Source organism: Paralichthys olivaceus, chromosome 9 (assembly GCF_024713975.1).
Source record: "Paralichthys olivaceus isolate ysfri-2021 chromosome 9, ASM2471397v2, whole genome shotgun sequence".
In the NCBI taxonomy this organism is placed as follows: Eukaryota; Metazoa; Chordata; class Actinopteri; order Pleuronectiformes; family Paralichthyidae; genus Paralichthys; species Paralichthys olivaceus.
The window spans coordinates 13621986-13636614 of NC_091101.1; the positions used below are offsets into that span (position 1 = coordinate 13621986).

General features: G+C 41.5%; 2 protein-coding genes across 3 annotated transcripts; one reads left to right on the plus strand and one right to left on the minus strand.

Annotated features, from left to right (window-relative positions):
* Nucleotides 1-320: 320 nt before the first annotated feature.
* Nucleotides 321-7345, plus strand: LOC109628036 (pre-mRNA-processing factor 39). Its single transcript, XM_020084906.2, has 15 exons — nucleotides 321-447; nucleotides 2068-2318; nucleotides 2458-2583; nucleotides 2667-2785; nucleotides 3117-3284; nucleotides 3491-3671; nucleotides 3818-3922; nucleotides 4097-4214; nucleotides 4309-4463; nucleotides 4546-4672; nucleotides 5068-5339; nucleotides 5457-5641; nucleotides 5952-6026; nucleotides 6511-6682; nucleotides 6844-7345. Exons 1-15 carry the CDS (start codon nucleotides 360-362, stop codon nucleotides 6913-6915), a joined length of 2214 nt encoding a protein of 737 aa, XP_019940465.2. The 5' UTR covers nucleotides 321-359; the 3' UTR covers nucleotides 6916-7345.
* A 1483-nt stretch (nucleotides 7346-8828) lies between these two features.
* On the minus strand, nucleotides 8829-13631 carry ubxn1 (UBX domain protein 1). Of its 2 annotated transcripts, XM_020092930.2 has the most exons (11): nucleotides 13343-13631; nucleotides 12951-12984; nucleotides 12467-12531; nucleotides 12289-12342; nucleotides 11998-12125; nucleotides 11463-11544; nucleotides 11099-11290; nucleotides 10649-10700; nucleotides 10403-10525; nucleotides 10123-10306; nucleotides 8829-9449 (listed from the first exon to the last, which is right to left on the minus strand). In XM_020092930.2, the coding sequence occupies exons 3-11, from the start codon at nucleotides 12523-12525 to the stop codon at nucleotides 9409-9411; spliced, it is 915 nt and encodes a 304-aa protein (XP_019948489.1). In that variant the 5' UTR covers nucleotides 12526-12531; nucleotides 12951-12984; nucleotides 13343-13631; the 3' UTR covers nucleotides 8829-9408. The 2 variants fall into 2 exon arrangements, with proteins under 2 accessions (XP_019948489.1, XP_069387258.1); XM_069531157.1 differs by lacking the exons at nucleotides 12951-12984; nucleotides 13343-13631 and adding an exon at nucleotides 12641-12940.
* Between the last annotated feature and the right edge of the window lie 998 nt (nucleotides 13632-14629).

Here is a 14629-nt window from a genome sequence, read left to right on the forward strand (position 1 = left end):
ATGTTATCACTGGATTTTAATAATTGATGAATGAATCTGTCCATTAGAGTTGCTGATGAAAGTGGGGGAGGTAACAACTGCTTTTTATGTCACACGGATAAAGTCCAATTTCAAGTCCATTAATTGCATTATATTTTTGATTTAATTTTCTATTAATAAATTGGGTAAAGGTAGAATGATATTTGTCTCTGACTTTAAAGTTCAAGTACCTCAAGCCTGGAACTAAATACTGTATTTCAGTAACTATATTTAGTTACTTCTTACTTAACTAAAAACAAGTCTTCAGTGGATTTTATATCTTTTTAAAAAATGACAGTTTTCATCGTTTGTGTATTTTGGTCATCAGCATCTTGTCGCGCATGGATGACGTCAGCGAGACGTTGTTCATCATGGCGGCGGAAGGCGGCGAAGAGCTGAGCGGCAACGGGGAGCTCGAGGAGTCTCCAGGTTAGTTTGATAAACATGCGTCCATTTTCACCACACGCACACGTGCGTGCAGTTCCACACGTATGTGAAGTTCCACATATGTGTGTTTGACTCTGGTCTCACGTGCGGGTGTTTTCAGTGAAGACCTGTTTCTCAGTGTAAGCGAAAGAAGCTAAGCTAGGCTAACGTGACTCCAGCTCCACAGTGTCTGTGAACTAACTTTAACCAGCATGAAGTCACCTCCCTTTGTTTGTCGTAGTGTGTTCATCACGTTTCATCACAAACTGCATGTATGACGTCCACCACAGCCCGAACACACACAGACACACACATCCTGCAGTCTGAGCTCTGAGCGGTTTAATGAATGAAACCTACCTTGGCCAGGTGGAGACATGTTACAAGAATGAAACCCCTGAGATCAGACGATCATCTACTAGTCTCACTGCGGGGAAATCTGCCTTGTTACAGTTTTAAAGAGGACCGTCAACATAGAAACATCAGTAAAGTAACACAAGGAAGTTAACCAAATGTAAAGAATATATACACACAACAATCCAAACAAAATATGTAAGTTGTAAACATAATATCTACAATGTGAACAGAATGTATTCAATAGAAACAATATATATATACCTTGAAAACAGAATGTGTGTAATGTAAATAGAATATATTCAATGTAAACAGAATGAAAACAGTGTATCACGATTGCTGTTGCACAGATTAATGAAGTGAAATCTGAGTGAGTTGAGGTCCAGATAAGATTTTTATTTTACTTTCAGTTTGTTACTTGTAGGATGTTTTCGTCATCGTCGGTTCAGCAGCCGCAGGCAGTAATTACTTCACTCCCATGTTCACATGCACAACTGGTGCGACAGCTCATTGTAAAGATTTCCCTTTGATAAAAAAGTCACATGACACTGTGTTTGCCTTACTTCACCTGTTTGATTGCACGCGTGTGCATATGATTGTCAGTCATCCAGGTCATGGCATCTTCAGGAGTTGAACATGTGCACTCAGGCAAATGGACTTGTCCATGTACACAGGTCGTTATTGTTGGCCTTTTTCCAGGAAGCATAAAAAAGGAAGGAAGAATTACTTCAAATTGCATTCAATTGGCCAATTCCTTTCGCTCTCTTACAGAGGTCTTATAGAGGTTCAATGTTTTTTAGAAAACTTTAGAAAAATGTGGGTTTTCATAAATTGTGACATAAAAAATATTTGTAATAATTTTCTGATTTAATTGACCAAGCTATTACTCATTAAAGTAAAGTAATCAATGATTTATTAGCAGCACAAGTTAAATTAACCATCAAGCAAACGTGTCTTACATTCAGTGGTTTCAGCTTCTCACATTTGTGAAAAATTGCTTATTTTCCGGCTCTTAGATTAAGTCAAATCTTTTTTTTTTTGTTTGGGGAAAAAAACGTTATTTATGCATCTTGGACCATTTGATAAACAATTTTCATCGTTTGAAAGATAAATTGTTTAACCTAGACAGATTGATCAATTGCAGATTGTGGATAGAACCAAGACCTTAATCTCAGTTATTCCATGACAGGAGATGAAAATGTCAGATAGGAAAACATGTTGAGTTGTTAAAGGGCTTTCAATAGAGGTCCATTGATTTTCTACCCTCTTTAGCCATGGAGGCCTCTGAGGTTCCCACGCCGCCTCCATTTGAGATGGCTGATACGTCAGAAGAGAACGGCAGTGCCACTGTGGCCCCTGAGGCTCCTGTGGACCTCGACCCTTCTTCCTTCTCCATGCCTCTGGCTGGGGAGGATGAGGAGGGGGAACTGCCTGCTGACTTCGAGCGTCTGTGGAAGGTCACCCAAGACAATCCTCAAGACTTCACCAGCTGGACCGACCTGCTGCAATACTGTGAGCAAGAGGTATGTTGAGAGGCAGAGGAGAGTCAATGGTGTTGAGCTTAAGAAACATTTGTACACAATATGTACAGTAACAATGCATTAGTGCCCCAGTGCTTTGGCCTCATCACATTGAGCTATACGTTTTCTCTCACCTGTTCAGAGTCACATCACAGCATCACGCAGAGCGCTGGTGGCATTCCTCACTCACTACCCGCTCTGTTATGGCTACTGGAAGAAATTTACTGATCTGGAGCGCCGTGCAGGCTACAACAGCAAAGCAGAGGAGGTAAAACAGCAGTGATGGTGTTAATGAAGTGAAATAAAGAATTGTTTCTGTGTCCATCTTTATGGCTATGGTATGTGTGTTAGGTGTGTATTCAGGGTCTTCAGGCAATCCCTCTTAGTGTAGATCTGTGGATCCACTACATCAATCTGTTGCTGGGAACACTGGACATGAACCTGGCCGAGTCACCAAAGCGGATTCGCAGGTAGACAAATGCACACATGAATGTAAGACTCATATTTGTAATCTTTAATCTCACCAGGATTCAGCAACAGATTTTGATCTCATACAAGAGGTATCACTGTTTGTTTTAACACAGGTTATGCAGATTAGGTCTGTGGTGCTGAGCTCAGATTTTGCCTTAGCCAAATTGTTTTCAGTTGAACTTCTCTGTATAATAGCAGATTCATTTTACTAATTTTTTACTAACTCTATCTGTATACACGGCTTTGATTTTCCTCTGATCGTAAAACACACTTGAAGACAAACAGGAAGTTGTTTTCATGTTCTAATGGTTTTCTGGTCTCTGCCCTCAGTGTTTTTGAGGATGCGATCGCGGCAGCAGGTCTGGACTTCCACTCAGACCGGCTTTGGGATCTGTATGTTGAGTGGGAGAAGGAGCAGGGGAACATGAAGAATGCAGCAGCCATCCTGGACAGAGTCCTCAAAGTCCCCACCCAACTCTACAACACACACTACGACAAGTGAGACCACAAACACACACGCACAGACCCAGTAGTACCCAGCCAGAATTTCTTACTAGACATTCAGTAGGTTTATTTTTCAATAGGAACATTAAATCAACAATGTTGTCATCTGTTCTTCCACATTGTGTTTCCATCTCCCTCATTAGTCTTTTCCTCTCTCATGACTTTCATTTTGTGTCCTGCTCTGTCCTTCCCTCCCTCAGGTTCAAGGAGCACCTGAACAGCCATGAGCCCAAAGAGGTGCTTTCCCCGGAGGAGTACGATGAGCTGAGGACGTTGTGCCGTCAGAGTCAGAAGGCAGAGCGCGCTGAGCAAGCCCAGGAGGAGGAGGCGGAGAGGCCGCCGGGGGAGGAAGAGCCGGCCACACCTGAGGGCACAGACACTGTGTGTACCTATCTGATTAGTTTTCACTCAACACTGCGAAGCATTTAGTTACTTTAAGCATCAAATAAAGTAGTTCAAATAAAGATGTAAATTCAAAGATGTTCGACTGCATTATTATTTCATCATTTTTTTGTCCCTGTGTTTAGGAGGAACTGATACAGAAGATCAGGGAACAAGTGCTGCTTCGCAGGGACAAAGTGTACCAGGACAACGAAGGAGAGGTTCGCCAAAGATGGCACTTTGAAGATGCTGTGAGTTGTGATTTTCCAATGCACTTCCATTTCATTATTGTGCTTATACATATATATATATATATATAAAGTATTCAAGTATTTGAATTCACCCACATTAATTAAATTGCACTCCGCCCACCAACTCGGTGGAAAACACATCTGATTTTGCCTCCATTTCTCTCCATCGTGCAGATCAAGCGGCCGTACTTCCACGTCAAGTCACTTGACCGTCATCAGCTGCGAGCCTGGCACTCATACCTGGACTGGGAGATCGCTCAGCTGAACAAGGACACCAAAGACCCCGACCAAGGTGAATAAAAGCTTGATGATGTCTTCATAGTTTTGTGTATTTTTTGTCAACATCTGGAACCATTTGCAGTTTTGACACCACTGTCTTCTACTAGATCCAAATCAGGCATCCACAGAGGGGTCAGAGGTCACGGCTCAGCCTAATGAAGTGTCAGAGGAAGCTTCAGTCGCCCAAGATGACCACAGGGTTCGCATCCTGTCTGAGCGATGTCTCATCGCTTGTGCTCTGTATGAAGAGTTCTGGATGAGGGTAAGAATAAAGTGTGTGAGCGAGTGTGAGCGAGCGAGTGTGCGTGAGCTCTGCTTAACGTGTGTGTGTATGTGTTGTTTAGTACATTCAGTACCTGGAGCCTCAGAGTGTTGACGAAGCTCGAGCTGTCTTCAAACGAGCCTGTGAGATTCACCTGACGCACAAACCCAACATCCACATGCAGTGGGCCACCTTTGAGGAGAGGCACGGTACGACACTTTCTTTACTGTCTTGAACTAATCTTTTAATCGTCTTTATTAATGTTGGACCGACAAGTAAAATCATTACTTCATAATGTTCAGAGTGATCAGAAACCCTGCAGGGGCCTGAACCATGTAATTTCAGTAGTTGTTGTCAGTGTCACTGAGATGTTGATTAAACTGTGTGATCATCGGTTGGTTGGTAGGTTGTAGCCTGTGGAGGTGTTTTGTTTATTTGAAAGTGTTTTACACACAACAGCAGTTTGATGCAAAAACATCACAAAGCCATGAATCCTTTTGTAGATCAGAGCCAACAAACCTTTCCTAAAACTACATATTTGTATTGATAGACTATAGATTTGTATTCCACATTTTGTCACCATTACCTTCATCTTCTCCATCAGGTGATTTAACCGAGGCTCGGCGAGTGCTGGAGGCCCTGGAGAACAATCTGCCGGGGTTGGCGGTGGTCTGTCTCCGCCGGGCTGCTCTGGAGAGACGAGCAGGCAACCTGGACCAATCAGAGGCCTTGTTACAGGAGGCAGTGGCTGGATCCAAAGAGAAGCCCACGTTGCACGCTTTCTACTCCATCAAGCTGGCTCGTCTGCTACTGAAACTGGGCAGGAACCCCAGCAAAGCCCGCAGAGTTTTACAGGAGGCACTGGAGATTAGTCCGGTGAGCTAATTAACACACACCCACAAATATTTCAGCAAATAATATCATTACAGGGCTTTGATCTTCTCTCGAAGACACATGGTAGCTTTTGTTTTTAAACGTCTCTCTTCTCTTCAGGATAATGATAAACTGCACTTGAACCTGTTGGAGCTGGAGGTGTCCGGGGACCCCTGGGCCTCAGCAGAGGCGGTGCAGGAGTGTGTGACAAGAGCTCTTGCAGCTCCTCTCGCCACACACACCAAGATCCTCTTCTCACAGAGAGGTCTGCAGTTTGCAGAGGACTACAGCAACTCTATTGAGAGGTGATTATATATTGTAAAACATGTTTTCACATTATGAGTAGAGTGTCTTGATGATAAAGATCGGGAATTTTTAGGGGACTGATATTTATGAGTGTGTGATTTAGTGCCGATCCAAATCTGGATCCAGTGAATTTCAATGTGTTTTCATAAGGGGACTGTTGGGCCTTTGTGAAAGGGTATGTGCTGTACTGAGTGTCATTCTAGTTAGCAAATATTTTTAATCCTATCCGTCATGTAAATCCTGATTGTATCTAACAAACCATTCATCTTCTCTGACCTGGCTGTTCTTCATCGCCTCTGTCCTCTGCAGTGTGTTGTCTGTCTATGAGGAGCATCAGAAACTGATGAAGGAGCTCGGTGGAACAAAGAGAGGAGCAGAAAACGGGTGAGAGGAGAAACTTATATCTATATCTATATATATATCAGGAGCATTCATAGGGATTTGTTTATTACATCTGCCACAAACATTTGCTTGGATCAGGAATGACCTGATCAGAATTTGGAGGTCATTGGTCAACGGTACAGTGATCTCACAAAACATTTGCTTTGTCATCATGTTATCTGTAGATCTACTTGAGAAGAAGAATCATTCAATTCTGAAGATTTCTTCAAAAAATGTGACAGTTTCAAAGATGATGAAACTGATTAGATTTCAGTGATCAAAGGTCACGGAGACCTCATAACATTAGACAAAAAAATATATGTAGACTGAAACTGCACTGGTTGGCAGAGGCATCTTACCACAGGGCAGTTATGCATTATACAGGTATATCAGAGTTGTGGCTGTGATCTTATTGAGATGATTCATAGCACTGATAATGAGAGTGATGTTGAGTAGGTGGAGGGTTGATTCAGTGTTTGATTTTCAGGGATGAGGATTCAGAGAAACTTGACAAAGGCGAGGACGACTCCACTGTTGCCGTGTCCGCACAAGTCCCGCCTACTGTGCCGCACGTCCCCATCACCACACCCCCTCCTCCTGTGATGGGCACCGACATGAGCGCACAGGCCGGCTACGGAGGATACGGCAACTGGTACCAGGTAGGAATAATCCTAACACAGTTATATTCTGAAAATAAAAGATTGTTTCAATGTAAAACCTTTTTGTAAATCTGTCAACAAATGACCTAAAGACAAGCTGGTTAGGGTGGGTGCACACCTCGACATGTTTTCATTTCCTGGGTGTGATGATTCTTTTCCAGCAATCGCAGTACAGCAGCTACGGTTATCAGAACACCTGGAACTACAACCAGGGCTACTATCCTCCCAGCTAAAGAGAACAACGACTGTGGCACCAAGAGCCCACAGGAAGCAGTTTGACCCAGGACAACTTCTCAGCTGAACAACCAACTGATGCAAGCTTTCCTCTCCGTCCGTCCTCCGAGTTGTGGATGTTTGAAATCAAGAGGCTGGAGTAGAGCTCTTTTTAGCATGTCGTGTCATTTCAGCATTGAGTCTGAGGGACTGATGGGAAGACGATGAAAGGAAATGGTGACATTCATCTTCAGTACATCGATGTCTCTGCATTTTAATCAGAACTATTTTTGTATTTGTTTGCAAGTCAGCCCCTTTGCTCGTCTTTTAAAGTTACCAAGTTTGTCCACAATTCTTCAGGTGACGTATGATTGACATTTTGTACCATTCCACACAATAGGCTTTTTTTCCCCTAATGTATATAAAGTTGTTTTATAGTGTGTCACAACAGCTCTCGCTTGTGTTGAGTGTCTTTATTTGCTATTATACTAAAACCTGAGGCCTGTGCGTCCTGCTCTGTGCTCTGTAGTTCCTCCACTGTGTATTCCGGCTCATGTATGTAACCCTGAATGTCTGAGTCCTCTCAAAGTCCTTTTCTTCTAACATATCAATGTGAACATTGCCTTCTGCGATGGTCTTCTTGTTTTTATAGCCGATTGATTTCCACCAGTGTGTTTGTGCCACACCTCCCAATCCAACTGTCAGTGGGTGGTTACGTGAAAAATACACAATTGCATGTAGTTTCAGAGAAACTGGCAAAAATTGTCCCCTGATGGACTTTGGTCAACAAAAGATCAGACATCTCTGTCAAGGCAGCGCAGTGGGTAATTGAATATTTCTCATTTTCGTATACTTTTGAGTTTATAACCATACAAAGTTGACAATCTGGAAATTTCTGTATGGTATCACCCAACAGAACTTGAGGGTCATGATTCCTTCTTTTAATTTACCAATAACTGATCAGAAAATGTAACTAGAAACAATATCTGTGCTTACCACAAGTGCTGACTGTTGACCAAGTAGCCCATTGAAGACCAGCCAGTTACTTTATTAAGTCTCGTTGTGGCCTTTAATAATAATTCTGCTTGATTTGTGTAATTGGCCATATTTCACTGTGCATGTGAGAATTAGAACCTTTTAAAATCTCAGTAGACAAACTCATTAAAATGTGCAATAATTTAGATCTGTGTATACAAAGGAACCTTGGCATTAGAATGTACCAGAAGAACCAAATGTGGGTTTTTACAGATCATTTTATACTAATTTATATCCTTGTGGAAGAACCCGAATATTGGTTTTATATTTCAGATGATATGGTAATAATGAATCACCAGTTGTAGCAAAAACCTACAGGGAATTATCTTCATCGGCATCTACCTTCGGTTGTGTTGAATTTTAAAGTGAGTGTCAGCTTATTGTGTAGCTGGCTTCTTCACAATCCTGCTGAGCACTTCCTGCTCAGCACCAAGCAACATGTTGGTGTACACAGAGGAGCATTTAGCAGCCAGAGTCAGATATTTCCCTCAGGAGTTGGTTGACACTAAAAGCTTAACTCATACACAGCAAACATTGGACTTAACATTCGTCAGATTCACACAAAATGCTGGTTTACCTGCTGGATGTGTAAATAAGCAAAAATGTTCTGATAATATTGTCACATGGACTTAAAGTGTGATGTTATGTAAATGTTTTGTCCACTGCTCCCAAAGAGACCAAAAACTCAGTGACTGTAGGTTTATGGTAAAACTAGAGCCTCTGAACACTGCTCATGCTAGATTTTCACATTAAAAACATGTTTCTGTAAGTGTTAAGTTGTGAGGGTGAGTCCGCATGCACAATACCTTAGACTCTATTCAAATTATAAAATAAAGTAGGAATACTTACTTAGATTTTTAGGAAAGAAATATTTTAAAGAAATAGCCAGTTCACATCATAGTTCTCCAAGTCAGCTTTATTGTAAGTAGATTCTCGGTGATAATGCCGACGTAAGTGTCATATTTTAAGTTATAAAAAAAGTAGAATGTCACAAAATCAGGAAGATTGTGGGGATTAAATTTAAGGCTCTTTCAGAACCAATCAAGCAGGTCATGGATGGTGCTTTGCTGCAAGAATCAAGTTAAAACTGAAGGTTTTGTTTCAGTATTGTTTTGAAAAAAACGTGTTGCTGAAACCATGTGTGGTGTTCCTTGAAGCAGTATCAGTCAGTAGCCAGCTACCCTCACTTTGTCCTAATTGATAAATTGTCAAACTTACTGCACTCACCAGTCTACAGGCAGTGAGATCAGCCCAGAATGACAAGGGGCTGCATTCAGTTTGTCCTGAAAAATAATTTTTACTATACACACTGTCAAAACACAGCTTCCAGCTCCATCTCTGCTTTAGTTCAGTTAGCTGGCTTATTGAGTGATACTAAAACATGGCAGCTCTGTTCCTGGCTCAGTCTGTTCCTGGTGTTTCTGGTGGTGAAGAAGTGGAAGTAGTGAGGTAGGCTCACAGAGCAGATCCTCCCGGTCTCACTTTTTGATAACAACCAGCACAGCTGAAGGCACCAAACCTAAAAATTGACAGAGAGGAAAGTTGAGAAATTATGTGTGGCAGTCTGTGGGTGTCTGAGCCGAGAAAACCTGTGTGATCATGTGAACAGACTTTTATTCCTTTCAGAATGTTGTCTGGTTAAAATAGTTAATCCAGGTCTATAGCACCGGAGAACAACAATCTGAGATGACAGAGACTTAACATTACAAACCACAAAAAAGCTATTATTACATCTGTGTCAGTTGCATATTGTACGTAACTCCTGTTATGAGTGTTGGATCTGTGTCTGAATATGTCTTCTGTCTGTTTCAAATGTTTGTCAGCAGGATGATGCAAAAACTGCTGAACAGACATCTACAAAACTTGGAAGGATGGGAAATGAGCCAACTATGTGCATTTGCATCTTGCATCAACATATTCAGACAAAGATCACCAGGGGAACATTAGAACTAGGCTTTGGACATCATTATCTGTCCGAACCTTATTGAGCAGTGAAAACTAACCCAGCCTGACAGGCATTCCTTTCTTTGTGTCCAGAACACACCCGAGCCTGATGCCCTCCCCGAATGCAGTGCAGTGAAAAAAAGCTCAGCTAAAAAGCTCCTTGCTAAAGTCAAGCACTATGCCCCGTCAACGCTCTGCTGTGCAGCCCACAGCTTTCTCTATTTCCCATTCCATGGCCCAGTGCTTACCCAGCTCTTTCAGGGGTTTCTCCATGTCCAGTTCGGTGTAGACGTGTCGGGGATAGGGTGACAGCAGCGTGAAGTCCTGACCCTCAGGTGTGTTGCCGTTCACCTGCACATAGACGCGCACTGCCGCCAGTGGCTCCTGGGCCTTGAAGACTGTCGTTATGGTTGAGCCGTCCAGCAGGCGTACCTGTGAAAAGCAATATTTCATCAGTTTGTGCAACACTAAAAATTTGTTCTAATGAGTGTCAAGGGTGTCAACTAATGATGAGTCCTAAGGCTGTACCTGTATCCTGGACATATCGTACTCCTTCTTAGTAGGCGGAGGACCCTGACCGGTCGGTGATGACGGGGTGGGCTGGGCAGGTTGGGAAGATGTAGCCGCACTCTGGGGCCCTCCACCTCCAAACTAGACAGGTAAAAAAAAAACACCTGTCATCTAAGTTACTGGTTTCAACAAAAGTGAAAGTGGAACGGAATGCGAGGTGAAGAAAACAAAAGGAAAAGTGAATTAAACTAATGACAGTGTTACCTTTTGCGCTCTCTCCTCTCGGTCTCGTGCAATCTTGTCTTTAACCCTTTGCCTGACAGAGAATAAACAGAAGCAACTCAATGACATTGAGAATATGATTCAAAAGATTATAACCTATGGCAGTTTAGTGAAAATGCTGCCTCATGTTTGTTCATACTGGCTACATTGGTCCTGACCTGTGAGTTTCTTAACTGGCCCAGTGCTATGAGATTCCCACCATGAATTTTCTCTACTTTTATCTAAGATGTTAAAATAAAACAGCATTCAAAGCTGATTTTTTAGACTAGTATCAATTGGCCTTTTTTTGTAAATCCTTCTCTTTGGCCTCCTTGAGGTAAATATTTTGGAGTGGATCATTATTGGCTCATTGAGGTAATTTAACTACAGCAAGCATATGATGATAAACTGGTTCATTAAAACTACCCTTAAGGTTTTTAATGAAGATATTACCTCGCCATTTTATCCTCCATCTTCTCTTTCCTGCGCTGGTCAGCTAGCTTCTTCATATCATCGTCCTGCAGTTTCTGGCGGATTTGCTGCAGTTCTTGGCCCTGCCTCCTCCGGTGCTTCTCCCTCTCCACCTCTTCTGCCCGCTCTCGCTCTCTCCTCTCCGCCTGCTTCACCCGCATCAGCTCTTCGAGCCTGAAAAAGAGACAAGAGTTTAATTACAAAGAGGCTCAGGCTTTTTCAAATGTTGCCCTGTCATTCTTAACCCCTACACACAGTTACTCTGGTTATATTTTTGTAGAAAAAAGCTCATCGCCAACATCTGTAAATCTGCACAATGAGTAAAAAGAAACTGTTGCACTCTGACCTCTTAACTTGCTCAAGTTTCTCCTCCTCTGTCATTGGCTGGTTTGAACTCTCGTCAATCTCATTGTAGAGCATATCTCCACCTGTTGTCAGTAAAACCAAAACAAATGGACATGAGAAGGATCACATAATATTAAATTCAGTGAAAATTAACAGCGACTGCCACGTCATTTTACTGAAGCTATTAAAAAGATTATTTTCCATTTCCAGATGGAAATTACATGCTAAGGAACGAGTGACAAAAATATGTGGTCCGTATAAATAGAAATACTCTTTCACATTGTATATAAAATTGGAATATGTCTGTTTATGTCTAATCATGACAAATTATGAAACTGTTGCAAACACACAGAAATACAGTGCACAGTGATCTAATAATCAGCACCCAGAAATATCAAACGACACTTACCATAGTATAAATATCTTTATATTGTCACAAGTTGGTTCATATCTAGGTATTTTTATGGCGGTGTCTGGCATGTTTCCATCTCATTATCAGGGCAATTCCTGCCCTGAATAAGCCCAGCATTACTGACCTTCAGTGGTGTCAGCTAGTGTCGGCTGTTCTGTGCTCGTCTGGCTTTCTGCATCTCCTCCCAGGACGGTGCCCACAGGCGGCACATAGGGCTCATCGATGTCAGGGTCGTTCTCATGTTCCATTAACCTGCAGGAAGCACATCACAAGACGAAAGGTGAGGGCTGAACTGTTGTGATTAACACAATCAGGAGAAGAGGCACTGGGTGGCTCTGGAGGAGAGTGTGTACCTGGACTGGGGCACACAGGATTCTAAAAACCTGATCCGTTATTTGCTTTCTGTCAGACTCACCAGTCCATGGCTTGTTCTATCCCCTGGTTCCCTGTGTTGGCCACTGCTTTCTCCCTACAGACACAGAGAGGACAGAGAGAACGGGACATGCAGGGTCACTGTGGTGTTTCACTGTTTCACTGTTATCACTTCAAATCCCATGCACCAGGAACCGGTTATTGTGTGTGCCGTCACTCACGCTCTGTTTCTTTCGAAGCCCATTTCCAGCAGGCTTTCTAGTGTTGTTAACTCTGCCATTTTGACCTGGAACAGATGGTAAACACGCCACCACATTCACTGGGGTTACATTATTAACATGTGGCCATATTGCTACCCTGCTGCTAATAGAACGGAGAATCATAATATCACAGACTTCAGCAAAACAACTTCTCTCTGGCTCGGTGCTGTGTAGAGGAGAGAGCTGAAGCTATTCGTTATCATAACCAACGTAGAGATGGGGGCTAAAATTAGCATCGATGTGGCTAACGTTGAGCTTACGAAAGCTAGCTGGGAAGGCTAGCACAATTAAACACGACCAGGAAGTCTCATACGCTCTCCGTCACCTAACCTGCCGGTGTGTGTTTGTATATTACACGTTAAGGTACACACGAGTGTTAATCTAGTTCTCACACAGCTAATATGAGCTAATAAACCAGTGAAGACATCGTTAGTTAGCTACTCACACATCAGCCAACACCGCCTCAAGAGAACGAGAGCCTACATGGGTCAAACAGAACGGAGCGAGATTATCCAGCAGAGAATACAAAACCTGACAACATCCTTTTTAAATCAAAGTTATTAAAGTGTTTGTGCATTGGCTCGTTATTTGATATCATTGGATTATTATTGATGTGACAACATTTAAGTAGTATTTTATTGTATAGTCAGTAAAGATAGAGCCAATTACTTGTCAGGATACATTTATAGAAATATAGTATGAATTCTGTAAAGTACAAAATGTGGCTCTGAAATACAGTGGTTTAAAGATTTAATGCACATTCAATTGGAAATACTGTGGTAAAATAACTTTGAGCATTATATATAGTATGTATATATATAATTACAGCATACTTACTTTCCTCCCCCGTCTTTCACAGTTGTCTTTGTTCTTAAGAAAATGGCCAAACTTTTATAAAGTAGATCAGAACCGACTGAACTAAATTTAACTTTTTCAGTTTCATTTTTTCTAATTCAGTTTCAGGACTGGAGCTGACACAACCCCCACTGTCCTAAAAAGACTTGGGGGATGGTACAATTATTATTTGTTTAAAACTTGATCATATGATGACACGATACATTTAGGACAAACAGTTCAAAGGGAGAAACACCAGTGTTGTAGGTTATGTGTTGTAGGTCTGCTGTATGAAGTGTTTGGGGGAAGTTTCTCCATAGAATGAAAGATTGTGATGAAATGAGACAACACATAACACGGGTTTTACAAGAGGATGATGACGAATGGCCCTCAGAAAGTTAAAATTGTGCTCCTGGCTCAAATACAACTACTGTAATAAGACAAACAAATGTCCCGTTTTTCAATTATATCATATTTTTTATTTTGTTTAACATTTTAAATTAAATATAACCTCCTTCCAAGGAAAATCAAAAATATAACAACAAAAATATATATATTTAGATATTATATAATACAAAATATGAAATAAAATCAACATTTTACAAAGAAAAGGGCATTTGCAGCAGGTCAGGGTCAGATATAGACAAACATAACTATTTCCTGTGGTGTTTCCTATATTAAAACAAAAAAGGAACCGTTCTTTGACTTATTCTTCTTGGTTTCCTCATCTGTGATTGAGTGTCTCTCCATTCACATATATGATCAGTCTATTAGATTTAGATCTGCTCCACATGAGGTTTATCTCTGTAGGCAAATAGAAAATATACCAGCAGAGAAAGGATTTGATAGATTTATGTAACAGCCCCAGAGGTTGAATATTGTGCTATAATTGCTGTTCTTCATGTTGAATGATCATATCCCATCCGCGTGAGTCCAAGGATGTTCAAACACGAAGCAATTTGAGTTTTAAGAGCAGGTTGGGTCTGTTACATATTTACAGTAAGTGTAATGATTAATTACACTCTCCCCCACACAGTCTTAAGCAGCCCTCATTCACGATTTCACCATTACTCTGGAACAGACTTGTGTCTGCTCACGTCTGTGTCACTTTTCTCTTAAGACGGTTTGTTCACCAACTCTTTCTCTCCCTTATGCACTGGTTTGCTTTTCTAGCCTTGTGTTCTGCATTTACTGGTGAGTATGAACTTTCTTTAATATACATTTCAGTATAATAAACTCAAAGAAACTGTTTTATGTGCTTCAAATACTTCATTTGTAAAGTATATGACA